This window comes from Ischnura elegans, chromosome 12, assembly GCF_921293095.1.
Source record: "Ischnura elegans chromosome 12, ioIscEleg1.1, whole genome shotgun sequence".
Classification (NCBI taxonomy): domain Eukaryota; kingdom Metazoa; phylum Arthropoda; class Insecta; order Odonata; family Coenagrionidae; genus Ischnura; species Ischnura elegans.
This window is the reverse complement of record NC_060257.1, coordinates 43,899,490-43,921,098: the sequence shown is the minus strand read 5'-3', so window position 1 is coordinate 43,921,098 and position 21,609 is coordinate 43,899,490. Positions and strand designations below refer to the sequence as shown.

At 38.1% G+C, this 21,609-nt stretch overlaps 1 protein-coding gene across 1 annotated transcript in view; it reads left to right on the top strand.

Annotated features, from left to right (window-relative positions):
• LOC124169217 (integrator complex subunit 7) overlaps positions 1 to 21,609 on the top strand; it is a 39,025-nt gene that overhangs the window by 9,127 nt on the left and 8,289 nt on the right. The window contains exons 7-14 of the mRNA XM_046547740.1: positions 981 to 1,317; positions 2,693 to 2,792; positions 6,429 to 6,661; positions 10,910 to 11,073; positions 15,242 to 15,375; positions 16,397 to 16,619; positions 18,930 to 19,124; positions 21,054 to 21,157. Of these exons, the coding sequence (XP_046403696.1) occupies positions 981 to 1,317; positions 2,693 to 2,792; positions 6,429 to 6,661; positions 10,910 to 11,073; positions 15,242 to 15,375; positions 16,397 to 16,619; positions 18,930 to 19,124; positions 21,054 to 21,157 (1,490 nt within the window). The remainder of the gene's footprint in view (positions 1 to 980; positions 1,318 to 2,692; positions 2,793 to 6,428; positions 6,662 to 10,909; positions 11,074 to 15,241; positions 15,376 to 16,396; positions 16,620 to 18,929; positions 19,125 to 21,053; positions 21,158 to 21,609) is intronic.

Below are 21,609 nucleotides of genomic sequence, written 5' to 3'. Positions count from 1 at the left end.
ACTTAGCCATTGATATCTTATTCTGAGCCAGTCTGTCTTGCCTTGCCTGAATGCAAAGAGCTGGCATATTGATGGTTGCATAAAAGTCAATTAATTTAGCCAACATAATGCAACATTATCTACGGAAAGGTGTTCCAATTTCAAAAAAATAGAATGTAAAAGAAGGTCTGCATACCTTAAATAAATAACTGCCAAGAGATTGGCAACAAAAAATATCCAAAGGGCACTTAAACAACAAACTTCTTCATATTTTTCTCCATTTTTTTTTAATCGGGAAAGAGACATGTGTAGGCTCACGATCATATTTGCTACGGACAGGGGTGCAGCTAGGAATTAAGGCTGGGGAGGGTTTAAGTGCATCTAATACCGGGGTGTGTGAGGGTATGGAATACCCACCAGGATCAGTGGTAGGTGTGAGATTAATAAATTTCGTAATTTTAAGGTAAATGGTTCAAAATGGTGAGTTTTACGGCTTTCTGAGGAATAATTTATTAAACCTTACACTATTCTATTAGTCAGTGGTGCAGCGAGGGGAGCGTTTTGGAGGTTAAACCCCCTCCAGAGCTGAGAGAAATTTTAAGTTTAATCCATTTTACTTAATTGGATTGATATTACCAATAGAATAATGTAAGGATTAATAAAATATCCCTCAGAAAGCCGTAAAACTCACCATTTTGAACCGTTTATCTTAAAATTCCGCAATTTATTAATCTCGCACCTATCGTTTATCCTGGAGGGTATACCATATCTCCACACACCCCAGTATTAGTTGCACCTAAATCCTCCCCTATCCTTAATTCCTAGCTGTGCCCCTGCTATTAGTAATATCAATCCAGTTAAGTAAAATGGATTAAACTTAAAAATTTCTCTGAGCTCTGGGGGTGGTTTTATCCCCCAAAACCCCCTCACCCTCACTGTGCCACTGGCTACAGATAAAGTGTTGCCATATAATGATTAATCCTAGCCGTATATGTACACAGGTTTCACTGCTTCTGAAGCAGTTGAGTCTGGATCCACGGGGTGCTGTCGGAACAGCGGCACTTGGAGGTCTTTTGCAGCTCTCTGGGAGTGGTGACACAAGCTCCTCTCAGGTAGCTAAAATTGGGAATGACGGGAGCAGAGAGGCATCGTTGGCACACCATTGGCCAGATGGTGCCGTCGGAGAGCTCACTGCCATTGCAATGAAGCTGTCGTCTGTGTCCGGCATTCCCCCATCCAGCTCAAGGACCACTTCAGGAAGGTTGCTGTCGCGGGCACTGACCCTTCTCTGCCGTTTATCATCTTCAGCTGCTGTTATCCAGAGTTTTCTCTATCCTGGTTGGTTCATTGCTATAATATCAGTGTTTATAAAATGAATTTTGAATACTCTGTTAGCTTCACAAACCTCTTCCTTAATCCTTTCCCTACGAATGACAAAAAAATGAGGTGGGACCTTTCGTTGGTCTTGGATTAATTTTCTGTTATAAGTTCAATAGAAAATCGTTACCTTTATATTATCTTTGCTAGCCTGTACAATTTTTTCCTATTCATACATATAGATTTTGCAAATGTAGATGTCAGTTTTATGTGGACTAAAATATCTACGGTAAAATTCAAAAGTGAAGTTAAACATGGCAGCATTTCTTTCAATTTCCTCATTTACATCAGAAAAATACCTGTGCTGTATAAACAATGTTAAATATAATTGTTCTTTGAGCCTCCTAACACTGACAGCTTTTAACACATTCAATGCGAGCCCGTTTTTCATGAAAGTCATCAGAATCGGCCAATAAAGTAAGAAGGAAAAATAGAGAGCGGTTTACACGCCATAACTTCCTGCGTTTTACAAATGGCACACACGAGCCGAAAGAGGGAAGCTTGCTGAAGGCCATGCACACGAGCGGAAGACTGGGAAGTGGATATTAGTCACATACGGAGGTGGAGAAAGGCAAAGTGATGTTATACATGGTAATATTTGCTTGCATATACAATTTATTCCTATCCATACTGATAGTTTTTGCAAATGTGGATGTCAGTTTTTATGTGAACTAAAATTTCTATGGTAAAATTCAAAAGTGAAGTTATGCATGGTAATATTTCTTTCAATTTCCTCATTTACATCATATCCAACCGGCAGAGCACGTCAATTTACATACTCTGTATCTCGGCTTGGAAGGGACCATATCAGTTGTCGTACTCCATGCTGAATGTGTCAATCACTTTTCTCTATCCCCAAATACATTTACATATAATTATCTCTATCTTATCCCTCAGATAATCACCTAGATAACTTCTATTTTCATTTCCTGACTGATTTTTGCCATTCCCTTATCTATTTTTAAGCATTTGTTTCATATATTTTCTTGTTGCTGGGCCAGTGTCAATTGACAATATTGCTGTATGTGGATGTTATTAGTCAAATAAATCAATAAAATACCTCCTTTGAAACAAACAGTCGGTGTGGGGTTTAACCCTTTCGAGACAGTGGAGTTTTCCCCTTAGCATGACTGCTGTACTGAACCCAGAGAGACCGTCCCGTCCCGTGTACGGAGTATTTTTGCTGGACATTGGTTAAAAAGGGTCTTGCGGATAATCACACACTCCCATCACCAACCTTTAATGACCAATATATTCTCCTGAACCATTAGATAACTGACCACTGGATAGAGATTTCCCTATACACTTTTTTATGTGCTGATTTTTCTGTTTTCAGAGTCACCCCTTTTGGATCTCTGCATGAAGTGCTGCTATTCCACTGATGTTGTGCTGGCAACAAAAGCTGTCCGTGTCATGACGAATATTGTGTGCAAATGGTGAGCTCTTTGTTTTGTGTTTCTCATGTTTAATAGCTCCTCAATCCCCCTGCATTTTATTTTGTTCGTAGACAAGTAAAAAAAATATATTTTTAAAATAATAATTGGGAAATAACTTTTGTTGTTCTCCTATAAAAAGTAGATGCGTTGTCTCTCATTGAAAATTTTGAACTGAATAACTCATAGCAGCGTATAGGGCCAGAAATTCAAGAGAAACACGAAAGTTACTTGATTTTAAATAAATCATTACAAAAAATAAAACTGGGCTCACATGTCAATGACTGTGAATCCATTATTGAACTCTGTTTTTTATAGCATGTAAAGATAAGTTATGGATTGATTATAAAATTTATTTCAACATAAATCCTGGATCGAAATCCTTTTTTCTTTATTGAATATGAGTCCATTTTTGTTTCACCAAATCATAATCATTTTAATTAATGAGTATTCCTGATATCGTTAGATTTTTCTTTCTGGTTGTGGAATCACTGATACATGGGTTCAAATATACATACATTCCATGATTTCGGTTGGTGTTTTCCCATTTCATCTGTGATAATTATATTTAAATTTCTAAGTCTTTTTTTTACTTAAGTGCAGCCATAGACCAATTCTCTGGAGAATATAATACAATGAGCATTCTGGAAGTGTGATAATTTACTGTAATAATTTAATTTAGTATTTTCATGAGAGAGAGTAATTTGACTGACCAGACAGTGGGAATTGTAGCTTTGGTTATTGATAGTCAAAAAGAGCTTTTTAGTGGGAATATTCTTCTCAAACCTCTTTGAATTTTGGCCTTATCTAGCTCGATAATTTTTCTCAGAATTGTAGCAAAGCAAATGAATCTAACTTATAGCATTTCTTTATTGGCGTTTTCCACAGTTCCAATTTCCATATAAGCTGCTGCTGTGTCCTGACATGCATCTATTCAAAATTCTTCTAAAATCTTCCAAATATTTTAAGGGAGCTTTTCATGTAGCCTTTTTGAGGTTCAAAATTAGTCCACCCTTCGCATGCATTTAGTATTATTAGCGATGCTTCGATGCCGTAGCGGTTGCTGCCCTGAATAATACTGTTATGAGATTGCTGTAGAGGAGTGTTTATTGCCACTTCAAAATACAGTCAGCTCTGGTAGCCGAGATGGCTTGCTTATATATTGGTGGAAAACTCTCTCGAACGATGCATTGGAACTTCCGCAAACAATCTGGAATTTCTCTGGAAAAAGATAGAAAAAATTCTGGCCAGCACCGAGAATCGAACGTGGGCCGTCCGATTGGGAGTCAAACACCCATCCACCAGGCGGCCGCTAATGCGCCGCAATCCTAAAATTTTAGCAGTTCTGATTCTGTTTCTGAAATTTCAATACCGATTCTACCTAACAGACTCGTTGATTCTGATGCCGTAGACTTGAAAAAAAAATATCACTTAATTCCAGGTAGTAAAAGAACCACGTAAAAAAATATTACTCGGTGAAAGAATCAGTCAGCAAAGGCATAACTAATATTATTTCTATGTAATTAAAATATAATTGCTAAGTTTCAGAATTGAACTTATGTATCTTTAATGTCACAACAGGACTGGCATGGAAGAAACAGTCAGTACGCTGATGCAAATGTGTTTTGTTTTTAAAATTACTTGGCGGGAAAATTCAAATGACTTTTCAAAGCATGGTTGTACGTAAATTTTTTGGCTTGGTAGTGCTACTGGAATCGGAATCAATTTTTCACCTTGGTAATAATACTCATGTTTGATCTGCTGAGATTTTTTAGAAGCTGTCCGATCCCTGCTTGAATACTCTGAGGAGAGCACTTCTTGCATAGTTCTCTGTTTGTCGATATGAATGTTAACCCATGATCCCCTTTAGCACTCTATTAGGCCCTTGGCACCTTCTGTTAAGAGCAGGCTCATGTCGACGCCGGGTTTCTCTCTACCCTTCCATCCCTTACCCATCCCTCATAGTACAAATTACCTCAGCTGTCCATCATTTCTTTCAAATACCATACTGCAAATACTCCTTTTTGATTCCGATTCTTGGCATAGAATCAAGGAGTCAAATCGACCCATCAATATATTACAGTACACTCCCGATTTTCCGGGCTAATCATGGGGAGAAACGGCACGAATTATCGGAAAACATGGATAATCCCAACTTTCCCTTGAATGCCTTGTAATGTTCATAATTTGTGAAAAAAAACAGTATATTATTATTTATGCACTTATTCTGTTATTTTAGAGATGGAGGCTGGGGTTGGTCACTGCTGCGAATTTTCCCGTTCCAGCATACCACACAGTGTTTTGTTTATACCTGTGACGAGGTCCCTTGTTACGGCCATTGGAGTGTTTCTTTCCCCAATTGACCTTGAGGCCGTAGAGCTCAACTTTTTATCTATTTTAGAGCGCTTCCCGAACTCATTGAGAGCTTTCTTCGCCAGTTCGCGATCTTTTTAGCGGGGATAATATGGTTGCCCATGTATTATTAATGCTGCATGTCAGGCCTGATTTCAAAAACCACACATCTGTGGGTTTGTGATCACGCATACAGAAAAGTGGTCTTCACGAATGATTCAAAACCACTGCTCGACGTCGGAAACTACACTATAAGGCACCACACCATGTAGTCGCCTCTCGCACAAGTTGCCCGGGTTGCAACTGCTGCGAGACCTGTATCCGTGATCACAGAGCATGGTCGCGCGATGCGAGGCTTGGAAAACAGGAACACGATGCTCCCGTGAATGCAGCTAGTGCGCGATGGCTTCAGTTTTACGAAGGGGATTCTAACGGAAAAAACCCGGTGTATCCTAGCATTAATGCAATTCCGGTGATTTTGAGTCCAATTTTATTTTTTTATAAAGATCGCAGAAAATATTTTATTTAATTTAATTTATTTGCTTGAACAGGCAAAATGCCCATATTACCATATAAACACATTATAAAAATAATAAACAAATCAGTACCATAGCATCAACAGATGTTATAAGACACAGTAAATCAACACATAAACACATTATAAAATACAATTATCTAAACATTCTCAATATAAAATACAATATGTATATGACAATAAAATACAATATAAAATACAATATGTATATCACAATAAAATGCATAGAAACAAAAAAAATCATTGACAGATGTCACATTCTTTAAAGCAAACAATCTTTAAATTCCTAATTTGGGTAATTGAAGAGTTAAATACATCCAGTGAACTTCCAAAGAGATTAAAATTCCTCAATATTCTTTCAATTGGGGCACCATGACCATAAGAAGTCCTGTGGTAGTTGTTCGAAAACACTAGGTTAGTCCTTGTATTATGAGATGGGACTCTTAGATTTACAGCACCAAGAAGATCTGGAGAAACAGTTCTATTATTTAGAAGTTTATACAAAAATATTAAATCCACCTTAACTCTTCTATGGTATAAAGTGTCTAATTGAAGCATAGAAAGTATTACCCCATAATTAACGTCAAGAGAGAATCCCTTGATTATGGAATTAACATTGAGCTTAATATATATGAGCAAATAAATATTGAGCAAAAGTGAAAATCATGCACAGATATGTATACTGCAGCCGGGTATTGAGGAGTCTGCTGTATATTAAATTGCAAATCTTTATCTGAAATTCATTTTCACAGTAATCAAGATGAGTGGGCCAGGGGCCAAACAGTTGTTGTTGATACTGTGGCGGACAAGGCTGAGTCTCTATTCTTGTACATCACGTGTCAAGATGGAGCCAGCAAGAACCCGGAGAGGAGCAAGATGTACGTGAAGCAGTCCCTTTACTGTCTTGTTTCCTTGGCGCGTTCTCACCGTAAGCTCTGTCCTCGCTTTGTGGAGCTCATTGGCAGCCAGCTGGAAATCTTTGAAGGTAAGCCTAGTCTGCACTCTAGTGCTGCTTTATTTAAAGTGTTGGTTTCTGTAGCTTTATTCATAGAATTCAGTGATACTGAGTGAAATTGTGACTAGTGGCAAAACTGAAGGAATGTAGGTGGATATTCTAGTCCATTGGTCCCTTTAAAATAATCTATATACCGTATTTCTCCGAATATAGTCCCCCTCTGAATATAGTCCCCCCCCCCCCCTAATTTTGAGGCTTCAGTTTCGGGAAAAGTTAAAAAAATGTGTTTGAATATGGTCCCCACCTTTACTTTTACCACAGGCATTTTTAGAAAAAATATTCAGATATATACGGTACTTGATGAGGAGGTATAAAATAGGTAATTAAAATTTTAAAATAATAATTATTGCTGAGATACGTAATTTTTACTGTTGAACACCATGTTTCAAAAATTTTCCTGTTTTCCAGAGGGTGTCGCCCCCCCCAGACCCTCCCATTCCCCCCAAAGCATATTCCTAGTTACGCCACTGGGTTAATGACATGTAAAAATAACATTCCACTTGAATAGGTGGTTGATCCAAACATTATAAGGTGGTTAAACAAATATTTAGATGGTTAGCATTAAATTGTGTACTTTAGTGGCTGTTCTCGACCATTAATAAGTGATGAGTCATTTTCAAACACCCATTTATTCCATAATGCATGCGAACGCGGTAAGTTCCCGTAAATATGGATAAAATTTTATGAATTCTGCAATTTTTTTTGTTTTTTGCATTTGGATTCATTCTCCTTTTATTTTATATCCACATAAACCCAGGGATTGGCGACCTACCCCATGCTCAAACACTTCGAGAACAATATGTTAATGATCTGGCCAAGGATCAAACCGAAGAAGTTAAGGTTGCTGTTCAAGGCAAGCCCATTGATGTTGTTTGTGATGAAACTGTGGACAAAAAAGATAGATGTGTATTTGTAGTACTGTTTAAGGCATTTAAAGATTTTAATGAGCTGTTATTGCTTTAAATTGGTGGTGTCCACTTTCTAGAAAGCACTGATGCAACCAAGTGTATTAGGGCAATACATGAGCCCCTGAGCATTTATAATGTGCAATACTCAGATGTTAAGTGTTGGAACAGACTCAGGCAAATATATGACAAAGTGTGTTGCAGGCTTGAAATTGATTATTGGCATGGAGTTAATCCATGTACAGTGAGTCCTCGTTCTACGTCACCCCGTTTAACGTTATTTCGCGATAACGTTACGAAAATTTTGAGATCGTCATTCGTTTATCGCCCCCTTCGCTTCGCGATAACGTCACGTCTTTTAAATTTCACACGAGAAAAAAGGCGAAGTGGCAGGCATTGCAGGTTGTTCATTTTGTGGGTAGTTTTTCGCGTGGGAATTGTGAGGTATAGGAGCCGATATTCACTTTTTACATTGTTTTTTATGGGATATTAAGCTTCGATTAACGTCATTTCGTTTATCGTCACATATTTCAGGAACGGTAAGTGACGTTAAACGAGGACTCACTGTACAGTGTTGGGCTCACATATTAAATCTCATAGGAAATACAACACACTCCTGATTATCTGGGCTAATGATGGGGAGAGACGGCACGATTAATTGGAAAACACAGATAATCCAAACTATCACTTAAATGTCTTGTAATGTTCATAATTTACTTAAAACAAACAATGTGTTATTATTTAAGCCCTCATTATGTTATTTTAGAGTGATTCCCGGACTCATTGAGAGCTTTCTTTGCCATTTCACGATCTTTTTAATGGCGATAAGATGGTTGTACTCGTATTATCAATACGCCGTGTAAGGCCTGGTTTCGAAAACCGCGCATCCGCAGCTGTATGATCACGTACACAGAAAGGTTTACACGAATGCTTCAAAACTACTGTGCGACGTCAGAAACAACACTTTCAGGCACCACGCCATGTAGTTGCATCTTGCACAAGTTGCCCGGGTTGCAACTGCTGCGGGATGTGTATCCGTGAACACGGAGCGTGAGTGCGCACTGCGAGGCTTGGAAAACAGGAACAAGGTGTGAATGCAGGTAGCGCACGATCGCTTCTGTATTGCGATGAGGATTCTAATGAAAATAATAAGCCCGGTGTATCCTAGCATTAAAATGCAGTAATTTAGGTGATTTTGCATTTGGTTTTATTTTTTTACAAAGATTGTGGAAAATATTGAGCGAGATTGAAAATTAAGCACAGATAATTCACAACACGGATATACCACAGCCGGATAGTCGGGAGTGTGCTGTATTTGGATCAATCAGAGGGCTCACCTTAACTGAGCAGTATTGAGGACCAAAAGTTTATTCCTCCACTCAAGAGAAAGAAAACATTTGTGCTTAAAATTTATTCAGGACAGAAATGAAAAGAGTTTAGTATTAATCCCTATTCTTGTTGTCACCAGATGGAACTCCTGGTTTCTTGGTGTTTTTCATTTAGCAGATTGTTTTTCATAATGAAAGATAGAGAAAACTTTGTAATTTCACATAAATATTTAATGTACCACCTAGGCTTCAACATGGCACATCGTCTAGTGATCATCAGATTACATATTTTTGTCACATTGTTGACTTTTGTAGTACTGAATAAATGGAAGCGATTCACAATTCCATTGTGGAACAATTTTGTACTTAAAATAATGATACCATTGATTCTATTCAATGCCAGGTGATATTTGCTATGGAGCATGGTAAATAGTGGGTTGACTTATTCAAATTATTGGAGGGTTCAAACTATCCTTATGCACGCACATTACATAGAGAGTTAAGGAAGTTAAAAATTAGTCTGAGAAATATTCAAAAGGGTATTTGTTTTCGATAAATCACTAATTACTTACAAAACACAACATCTAAAGCAGCTGGTATAAAGTCATTACTAATGCAGATGGCTTCAAAGGCATCAACAAAACTTAGTTCTCTTTTGGTAGAAGACCCAAGCAGAAAAATATTTGAAAATATCTCAGTTTTTGATCACCTAGAAATTTTGACTGCAGAGGTGAACCCAGACTTAATTAATAAATGAAAAGAAGTTCAAGCCCTTGAGCCAATGGAGACAGAGAAGTTGATGTTGGGGTTTGGAGAATTACAGTCTTTAATACAGAAGCAATATCCCCAGGGTTCAGTGGATATAATTATTGCTATTCAGTTGCACAAAATGTCTGAGACATTGTTCGCATTTAAGTGCCTGGAAGCAATTTGGACCCCCTGTGCAAATGTGGACTCAGAAAAATTTCTTTCCTGCTAAAGCACCGAGTTTACAGATAGGAGAATGAATCTAAAAAAGAGACAATTAGACCACAGTGGAAGTTTTTTCATTTTAAAATACAGATATTTAAAAGTAACTTTTCCCTTTCTGTAAGTTGAATGCATGAACACTTCAATAGTTAAATATATATAATGTGAATTCATTCAATACTCCATGTTTATTATGACTTAAATTATGCCTGGTCAGTAGTATCCAAAATTCAGGGCAATTGGTGGGCCCACTTGATGCATGGCACTCAATCAAAATCAATTATTTTGTCGTTAAAATAAGACAAAATTCAGGGCAAAAGAACACCACTTTTGCGTATGAATTAACCCCACCTTTTGCATGTCTCAATCCTTCTCTAATAAAAATAAAGCTGTCCTTCTGAAGCCTGTTATCAGTATGAATAATTTCATTGGTAACACTGGCAATGGCATTTATGCTTGAAATTTAATTTTTAATACTTAATTAAATTACAGACAGGCAACCATGCCAGTTATGGTTAGAATATTATCGTATTTCTCCTAATATACTCCCCGTCTGAATATAGTCCCCCTCCCCCTAATTTTGAGACTTGAGTTTCAGGAAAAATTTAAAAAATGGGTTGGAATATAGTCCCCCCTTTACTTTTACCATATGCATTTTTTGAAAAAAAAAGGGGGACTATATTCAGACAAATACGGTAATTAATAATAATAATAAATTTATTAACCTTCAATTTTACAAGGCAAGTCAATAATAATGATCAAGTACATAAATGGTAATAGTCAAGTACATAAAGTCAGTAAAGGATATATACAAGTCAGTACACTATGGTGTACACCAAGGCACAATATACATTACAATCAAAATACAATATTACATTATAAAATTAAAAACATCTGATCTGTATTAATGACTATACCCAACTAAATTGTTATGAAATTGAGTCTATCAACTGGTGTAATTTAGGAATAAGTTCTCTTTAAGATGGAGTGATTATGTTCACTGTAACCTTGTGCAGGTGCCAATGTGGTGCTGTTGTGTGAGGCACTGGGAGCAATTGGAGGTTTCCAGGTTGGTGCTCTGCTTCCCTTACTACCACTTCTTCTGCTCAAGCTGCGAACATCCACTTACTCCCTGCTTAACCTGCCTCCGGCCACCAAGAGACTCCACTCAAACACAGTGGTAAGGAAAGAACATTTCCAAACCCATTAACTGCTATGGTGATTTTGTACATATTTCCTGTGACACCATTGGTGTTCTTTTTTCATCAGCTATACATATACAGTGAGTCCTCGTTCTACGTAACCCTGTTTAACGTCATTTCGCGATAACGTCACGAAAATTTTGAGATCGTCATTCGTTTATCGCCCCCTTCGCTTCGCGATAACGTCACGTCTTTTAAATTTCGCGCAAGAAAAAAGGCGAAGTGGCAGGCGTTGCAGGTTGTTCGTTTTGTGGGCAGTTTTTCGCGTGGGATTTGTGAGGTATAGGAGCCGATATTCACTTTTTACATTGTTTTTAATGGGATATTAAGCTTCGATTAACGTCATTTCGTTTATCGTAACATATTTCAGGAACGGTAAGTGACGTTAAACGAGGACTCACTGTACAGTGTTGGGCTCACATATTAAATCTCATAGGAAATACAACACACTCCCAATTATCTGGGCTAACGATGGGGAGAGATGGCACGATTAATCGGAAAACACAGATAATCCAAACTATCACTTAAATGTCTTGTAATGTTCATACGTAAAACATATTGTTTGTTTACGTAAAACAAACAATATGTTATTATTTATGCATTCATTATGTTATTTTAGAGTGCTTCCGGGGCTCATTGAGAGCTTTCTTTGCCATTTCTCAATCTTTTTAATGGCGATGACATGGTTGTACTCGTATTATCAATGCTCCGTCTAAGGCCTGGTTTCGAAAACCGTGCATCCGCAGCTGTATGATCACGTACACAGAAAGTTTTACACGAATGCTTCAAAACTACTGTGCGATGTCAGAAACTACACTTTCAGGCACCACGCCATGTAGTTGCATCTTGCACAAGTTGCCCAGGTTGCAACTGCTGCGGGATGTGTATCCGTGAACACGGAGCGTGAGCTCGCACTGCGAGGCTTGGAAAACAGGAACAAGGTGTGAATGCTGGTAGCGCACGATCGCTTCTGTATTGCGATGAGGATTCTAATGAAAATAATAAGCCCGGTGTATCCTAGCATTAAAATGCAGTAATTTCGGTAATTATGCATTTGGTTTTATTTTTTTACAAAGATTGTGGAAAATATTGAGTGAAATTGAAAATTAAGCACAGATAATCCGCAACACGGATATACCGCTTCCAGATAATCAGGAGTCTGCTGTATTTGGATCGATCAGAGGGCTCACCTTAACTGAGCAGTATTTAGGACCAAAAGTTTATTCCTCCACTCAAGAGAAAGAAAACATTTGTGCTTAAAATTTATTCAGGACAGAAATGAAAAGAGTTTAGTATTAATCCCTATTCTTGCTGTCACCAGACGGAACTCCTGGTTTCTTGGTGTTTTTCATTTAGCAGATTGTTTTTCATAATGAAAGATAGAGAAAACTTTGTAATTTCACATAAATATTTAATGTACCACCTAGGCTTCAACATGGCACATCGTCTAGTGATCATCAGATTACATATTTTTGTCACATTGTTGACTTTTGTAGTACTGAATAAATGGAAGCGATTCACAATTCCAGTGTAGAATAATTTTGTACTTAAAATAATGATACCATTGATTCTATTCAATGCCAGGCGATATTTGCTATGGAGCATGGTAAATAGTGGGTTGACTAATTCAAATTATTGGAGGGTTCAAACTATCCTTATGCACGCACATTACATAGAGAGTTAAGGAAGTTAAAAATTAGTCTGAGAAATATTCAAAAGGGTATTTGTTTTCGATAAATCACTAATTACGATTTTGTACATATTTCCTGTGACACCATTGGTGTTCTTTTTTCATCAGCTATACATATACAGTGAGTCCTCGTTCTACGTCACCCTGTTTAACGTCATTTCGCGATAACGTCACGAAAATTTTGAGATCGTCATTCGTTTATCGCACCTTCGCTTCAGGATAACGTCAAGTCTTTTAAATTTCGCGCGAGAAAAAACGCGAAGCGGCGGGCGTTGCAGGTTGTTCATATTGTGGGCGGTAATACTTAAGTCTTAAGGAAGTGTAAATCGGTGTGTTTATTGTTAATTGCGATTACAGTTTTAGCAAATTTTCTGCAAAATGAATTCTTACGTAGGTGCACAGGGTTTTACTTGACATAATGGTTTTCAGGAACCTAAAAAGTGATATCAAGGAATTTTTCCGTGTAGAACTCGGAGTTTTTGTCGTCACTTTTTTCGCCGTGTTCACAATAATTTTGGTTCCTGTGACTGCAATGATGTTTCAGCGATGATGATGCCCAGGCGACGCTCGCCCGGGAGACCAACATAGCGAAGCCGAAAAGCAAATGCGGGAAGATACAAAAATGGAGAAGGATTTACATCACTGCTGCTTTTGTCGTCGATGAAGACATGAACTCGTATTTATGCCATAGCTTGGCATTCCTATCGTAAAAAATGCCCCATATATGATACGCTAAAATTTTTTCACGTAGGAATTGTGAGGTCTAGGAGCCGATATTCCCTTCTTACATTGTTTCTTATGTGATATTATGTTTCGATTAACGTCATTTCGTTTATCGTCACATTTTTCAGGAACGGTAAGTGACGTTAAACGAGAACTCACTGTACAGTAAAACCTCTTTACATCGTAATGGAGGGCACCAAATTTGGGCAATTTGATGTATGGAGGTTCACTATAGAGAGGTTTTAGTGATAGGCACCATATTTTCATATCCGTCGGAAAGGAAAGGCACTACTGTCTTTTGAACCATTATATTTATGTGTTTAAACAAACATGCATGCATTACTGAACATACATTTATTATTTAATAATTCCAAAAAGGGAGCCCTATGGCAGGGCTTTAACATGATTCGAGAGGAAACGATGTGATCTCTCTCAATTCAACAGTCGCTTAAAATGATTGGGATAGTTGGATTCGTCTTTTCTTATTTACTATTACTATTAGGTATGCTCTCATATTGAACAAAATGGCCACAACTAATGATTAATGTGAAAATTACAGCATATTAAAGGTAAATGTATAAGAAAAAAAAGAGTGAAACATTTATTACTGAAAATGTCATTCCATGTACATAATCATGGCTGCATTAAAGGTCTCTTGATGTCTTAGTACGATTTGCGGAGGTAGTTAGGCAGTCTCGGGGGTGTCTCCTTGGTATGATTAGTGGAGGTTTTACGATATAAAGAGGTTCACTACAAAGAGGTTTGCCTATACATTTACATGTAAATCAGACAGGACTGTAGGGGTGGTATGGAGTATGGAGGTTTACGATGTAAAGAGGTTCACTACATAGAGGTTTTACTGTATTAGTGATTGTGAGCACATAGAAATGTTTTAAAAAATGAATCTTAAATGTATTTTCCTTTGCTTTGAAGTACTGCGGCCATCATGATCACTACGGTCATGATCCAAGACTAAACATTCTGTCCCAGTGGCCCATGGCATCAGAAATCCACTGGAGATTAGTTGCTCTTTAGCCAGTCAATATCATAGGTATAGTGTGGTGGAAACTTTCATTGCCAATCACTATGACTGGCATAGTGATCAATGTGTTTTCCATTAACGTAGTATTGGGTTAGTGACTTGCTTATAATGGTCATGAGGATAGATAGAGATGTACCAGTATTGCTATGGGATTCTTAGAATTTGCTTATTTGACCGTCTAGGGGTAATATGTATGTGCTCTTTCAAGCATAATTGCTGCAGAAAGCGACTACATAGCATAATGCAAGCCATAGCTGTTGCCCTCCAATAATAAAGTCATCTAGATATTCAGCAAAATTACGGGGAACTATGAAAATTTGTAATCCTCGGGAATTACATTTGGTTGTTCTTTAATGTCAGACTATAACTGAAGTAAGCAATGAGGCATAGAGGTGAATCAGTGAGAGGAGGAATCACTTTAATTAGAAATATGCTGAAAATGACGCTGTGATAGCCGTGGTATTTGATAGTGAATAATGATTGTGAGTCCTTGTATGGAGGTTTTACTGTATTAAGTGGTAGAAGATTTGAAATTAAAAAGAAGAACTTTGTGCTTTTTAATTTTAATGATGAATCACTTTCACAAAGTTACGCCTCAAACAATCAATTTTGGTAGAAGATTTTTTTATCTGTCGAGACTATCTGGTTGCATAGTCATGATTGATTAAGCTCCCTTTTACTTTCTTTCCAGACAATGCTCTGTACACTGGTTTTCCAAACCATGGTCGGCTATGAATGGACTGATGAGGTCTTTCAGGTCGTCGAGGAGGTAATACACAAAGCTCCTTTATGGGCCACTTATCGAATTGCCAGATCTGCTGCAAGGTAAGATTTTTTGTGTTAAACTTGGTTCTTTTTTGTAATTAATCAGGTGGAACATATGATTATTCTTCCTTATTGCATTGCCAGTAGTATGACAGAATGGAAATTAACTGATGCTCTATAGAAAATAAGACAGCCATGTTGGTTTGATTTGTGGTCCTGGGGAATTTTTCCCAAGACAATTTAGTTGAATTCCTCCTCCATTGGTTTGGTATATTTGAAATTCACCAAAATGGATATTGGTTCCTGGTGAATTAATGGTAAGGCTCCTTGTGCACGTAACATCCTCATTGTTATACCACTTAGCATATCACAGGTGTCACAAGCTTCTTTAATTGCTTTATTATTCATGTTCTGTATCTGTGACATTGGTGGAACATTTCATTATGCCTACCTGTTGGCTACAAGAGCTGTTTAAGGTCATAATGAACCATGTATAAACTGAAAATTCATTAAATTTGTATTATTAAGCTGTAAGGTTGTCTAACTATCAGTATAAACTTTGGTAAGGTGTATTGCCCATTGTATGCTTGTGCAGAATAATAAATGTACGGTGCACAATTTTAAAATAGTTTTCTCTTTCTCTTTAAGTCCCTGATTTGTTCTTTTTATGACATTTTTGTAAACTCACTTCGTTGTTTGTTATCTGGTCCGGGTCAAATCTTGCAACTCAATTTCAGTCCACTTTCAGATTAGCTATCAAGCTGAAAATTTCAGGATAACTCAGAACCAGATGACAATACATTATTATAACACTTTAATTATGACTTTAAGTGTACCTCGATTGTTATTCAGAATTTAAAGTTAAATATGGAGATTAGTTCAAAAAATGGCCACCAAAATCTGATGACAGCACTGCAATAATTTTAAGGAACGAGAAATATAGAGAGTCATAGCAACATATTTGTATACTTCAAAGTTCATTGAAAATTTCTGCAATAAAAACATTTTTATTTGTCAAAATTTATTATGTTTAAGTCTTAGGCAACTCTAGCGTCTTTTGATTTTTAAATTCTCTTGGAAGGTATGGACACCATAGGATTGGATCCCTTGCCTTGTGTCGCCTTGTGGAACAAGTTTCCTCCGAGCACCTCCACTTCTGGCTGGTGGCTCTGCGTGAGATGAGCGCCGGTGAAGCCTTACTGTCAGCACCTGTCATTGTCGCCCCTGATGTCAAACCTCCCACACTTCTTACGCGGCTCTCCATGGCAAATGCCCACTATGCTAAGGCTGTGGCTGCTCTTAAGGCAAGTAATAATAATAATGATTTTTATTGTTCCACAAAAATATAAATTTCAAGAAATACATGGCTACAGGAACATAGGTACCTCCTTGGAGTTAATACTCCGTTTTGGGGTTACCGACTCATTCTTCAGTTAGAGTGCTTTGGTACATATTACACAAAAAATTGTCACCATGTCAAAAATTGTCATCATTCGTATTGAGAAATAATAAGCTCCCTAGCATATGAAACATATAGAAAATATAAACATAACATATAAATAAACTTATAGAATATGAAATCACTAACTAACATAAAACAATCATTGCATCTCATTCCATACATCACAATACCTCATTCACCCAAGCAAATGTGAAACATCATTATGAGAAAACAACCACACCTTTACCCTTTTGCATTATCTGCATACATTCTTTTCATCAGTTATGTACAGTGCAACCTCGATATAACGACACCCCACGGTGCACTAATAAACACTCGCTATAGCGAATTGTCGCTTTACCGGAGGTGGAGCAAACAATAGCCAATATACCTGTTGCGAACAGATATACAGGAACAGGAGTGGTGCGGCGACAGATAAACATCTATCCGATAAACGTAAGCATAAATCCAGACGAAAGGCGATGTTTTTTGCATCACTAAATTTTCTTACTCAAATAACGACTACTTCTTCCAACAATTTATAAGCGCCGCACTGAATAAAAATGATGCAAAGCATTGTTTCATCAATCATTATATTTATCGTACGACAGTTTACCACATAAATTTGAGACTGAGCACTCCATTAACTTCATTTCTAACAGATCGCTAGCAATTACAGAGGTTAAGGAGTCTTGATGAAAGTCTTCCGGCGGTGAAACCCTCGCTATGGCGAGAGCCAACACCGAAAAGGTCTCGTAAAAACGATTTTTTTTAACACGCCTATTATAGGGTCAATTGACGGTGCATCGGCTATCTCTCGTTATAGCGGGGGTGTCGCTATAGCCCGTACTCGCTTTAACGAGGTTCCACTGTATTTTGGTAACTCACAGTAAATTTTTGGTCCCAAGAATAGGTAACTTTGTTTAAATAATTCTGTTCTTGGTCTGGGTATGTGAAAAGTATTACAATGTCAGAGTTTATGTGATATTAGTAAGTTCTTTTAACCACCTCTAATGTAAATACTCTAAGGACCTTATAAAAAATAAATACCTCAAAGGTAAGATGTTTATTTTTTTGAATAGGGGAAGAGAATGAGTTAAGTTTGATGCCCACAGCATTACCCTTATCACCTTTTCCGGAGATACCAGGAGTGGTTACAAATTAGTCAAGTAGCTGTTGAGATTGTTTATCTCAATCAGTATGTGTACTCATTATAATGTGGTGCAACCGAAGAAAGATGAAGATGAAATGAATCGACCGTCTAAGTTACGAGGAAGTTCTAAGAGGAGTGGTAGAAAAGAGAAGTCTCCTGAAACCCCTGAGCAGAAGAAGGGAAAACTCTGTCAGCATGCAACTTCTTCTTGCAACTTTGTTTTGTTTTTATGAGGCATGATGGCCTGATGAGACAATTGTATAAGGATAGGTGGGATGGAAGATGGATAAAGGATGCCCCCAAATAAGTTACAAAGGACAGGTTATAAAGGATGTAAAAGAGAAGAAATACATCTTTATGAAAAGGCTAGGTTGCACAGTGCATTCATTCATGGTACTGCAGTATCATAGTCAGTGTGATATTATGGGTTTTTTCATGTTAAATAACTGTAAAATATTTCAATTACTCCCTGAAGAAGAACATTACACGTCAGAAATGTTGGCAAACTGAAGTATTTTATTGATAGACCTATATCTCACAAATATATCTGCTAATTATGATTCGTGTACTATAGTCCTCCATTCCTCCTAGTGCCTAGCTAGTTCCCTGTGGTTTTAACTTCTTTTTAACCTTCTTCATTTGTCCCTATTACTTCTCTCTTGGTCTTTCTCAGAGGACTTTTCTTCCAATTTTCACCTCCAATACAATTGAGGGGGTGAGAAGCCAAGGGGTACAGGTAATTTTTTTTCTAAACAGAGTTTGGTACAGAAATCAGGTAAAGATAAGAAACGAGATCAACTAGATGTTAGAAGTGCATTTGATTTTCCACTTGATGTCAGTACAGAACAGAGACCCACTCATATCCCTTTGCTACCAAGTTTTTGTATATTTCTTCTATCGATTTCTGTTCCTAACTCTGGATAGAAAAAAATCACTTGTAACTTTTTGCTTCTCACCCCCTCCAATCTCAGTTGATTCCTGTGTTACATCCCAGTTCCTTTCGTCTCTTCTTTCAAATAGGCAGCCAGCACTCCAGCCCATGGTCTGCAGTTCCAGTTGGAGTGGGCTCGGGCCCGTGGTGAGTTCCTTCAGGCTGCAAGTCAGCTCTGTCTATCCGCAGCCTCTCTCTGCACAGCCCCTCCCCCAGCAATTGCCACCTCTCTAGCTCACAGCTCAAGGGATGAACTGTTGCGATGTGGGCACGCCACTCTGCAGGTAAGTGATGCTGGAGCATGAATTGAGGTTGCCCACCATGGGTGTAGCTACTGAGAACTATTTTTCCATTGTTTTGGAGCTATCCATCTATTGTGCGGGCCGCAGTCAAAAGGCCCGCTCCTAAAATCCCCAGTGACAAAAGGCCCGAGAAAAAACGCCCAGGACAAAATCCCCGCGGCGACAAAATGCCCGAGACAAAATCCCCATGGCAACAAAACGCCTAGGACATAATCCCCGCAGCGATTTTGTCGCCGATTTTGTGGCAATTTTGTCCTGGGGATTTTGTCACCGGGCCTTATGTCTTCAGGGGGTTTTGTCGCCAAGCGTTATGTCCTCAGGGGGTTTTGTTGTCGGGCCTTATGTCTTCAGGGGGTTTTGTTGTCGGGCCTTATGTCCTCAGGGGATTTTGTCGCTGGGTGTTATGTCCTCAGGGGATTTTGTCGTCGGGCCTTACGTTGGTAACGTAAATTGTGCAGGTGCCCCACATTCATGAGGACTCGATATAGACACTTAAGGCCGTTTTACATGGGGCACGGAATTGCGCAGGCTAGAGCTGCATTAATTTCTAAAATGGTGTGGAATTGCGCGAATGCATGAACGAAATTAGAACAGGGGCTATTTTGCCGTCTCGCATCCATGCATTCTCGCACGTGTTCTAGCGATTCACCGCTTTACACGATGCAATTTTGATTGTGCCTTCGCACGTACGTCAGATTGCACAATTCCGTGTACCATGTAAAGCGGCCTTTAAGCTATGTTTTTTATAGCCCAGGGAGGTAAGAGACCTTTCCATTGGGGACTTCTTAGCCTTTGACACGTTCCCTGTCATGGACTTTTAAACGAATTTGCCCATTGTGCCAACATGTTTTTCTTTTTTCTTTCGTTTTAATACTTGGATCCCTTCAACTTGAGATTTTCTGTGCATTCGGCGATGCGTGCCATGTTGGTCACGTCATATACGCGTCGCCAAAGTAGCTGTGACCGACGGCGTTCTAAGAGCAGCCAAAAGAAAGGCTCATAATGACCGAAGCGGCTTGGAGACAAAGTACATGTTTCGTTCATTATGACCGAAGGGGTGCTGAATGTGTTAATAAGGACATAGGCCTCTAAGGGTGATCAATCATCAGTGGTTGGCATAATGGACCCTTAGGTCAAAGTAGCCTGAGGGCCTAGCTTCCCCACTTCTTTTTCAATCTAATCAATCCTGGAGCTAGGGAAAAAGGAAGTGGAAGGCACGAAGAAGATGAACTGCATCAAAGTCAAAGCATTGTGTGGAGTTATGTAACTTAAGTATTTAATTACCCCAACTACGTATGTATAACTCAGGTGAATACCCTGGATGTTTATACAAGCAGCCCAACCCACCTCTCTCTCGTCAAAAACTAAGACGATGCCAAGAATGAAGACATCACTTTACCCCTACACCATCGAATTTTGGCTAAAGCTGGAGGGGTTAGTTGAATATTGTTCAAGGGGAGGTCTTTATGGAGATTTATCCATAAATTCGTAAGCAATATGCACATTCATTTCTGTTGGCATTTAAAAAAGTTTTTTGATGGTTATTTGTTTTTAATTTGTTTGTTAGTCAGAGTGGCCATAAAAACTGTGACGAGTGGAAATGGTGACGCTATGCTTTACGCAGTGGTGATAATCCCCTTCAGTATTACACGGAATTGTCATCATAAATTAGTCTTAATTGAAGTATTGAGAAAGTATAAGGTTAAAAATTTTCTTGGGGAGAAACACTCCTGCTTTAAGTGGGGTTACCCCTTAGATTTCCCCCCCCCCCCCCCCACTCTGAACCAGCAAAATGCCTTAGCTGTGTCCATATCAAGAAATTACACAACATTGATTAAATTTCTCTCATTCTGTATAAAATTTTATTGCTTATAGTATAGTATATAGCGCATGTAATTAATCTCATTTCAGCTGCGCAAATGTGCGAAGGAATTCCGTGCCTGCAGTGATCTCTATTGGAAGCTGTATCAATCAGCTTTTGATGCTGATCCCAGCTCTTTGGCCAACATACAAATGTATCCTTTGTATATCATGTTGAGTAGCTAGTTTCTTTTCCTCAGAAATAAGGAAGTGGTGTACACTGTTGGTAGTTTTAGAAGGTGTTGGGTGCATACAAAACTTTTAATGGCAGGTTTATATTCAGGATGTATCTTCTGGTGGCAAGGAATTGAAATTTCCTAGGTTGAACATTTAAGCTCCAACTGAGTATTATTATTACTGGAATACTAGTAGTATCTTATAACAAATATCAAATAAGTGCATAAACTTCATCCTCAGGTTATATGAGGCAAATTATATTTCAAAGTCAAATCCATTTCGGGTATTAATTAAAATGGTAAGCTACTACATGTGTACAAAAAATTTTCTGAGCATGATTTTGCCTCAGTCTGTATTTGTTAGCCTAAGTTTTACGTTAGCAAGCTTTTCTGTGCATATTTTCATACCTTTATTGCTAATAGATATTATT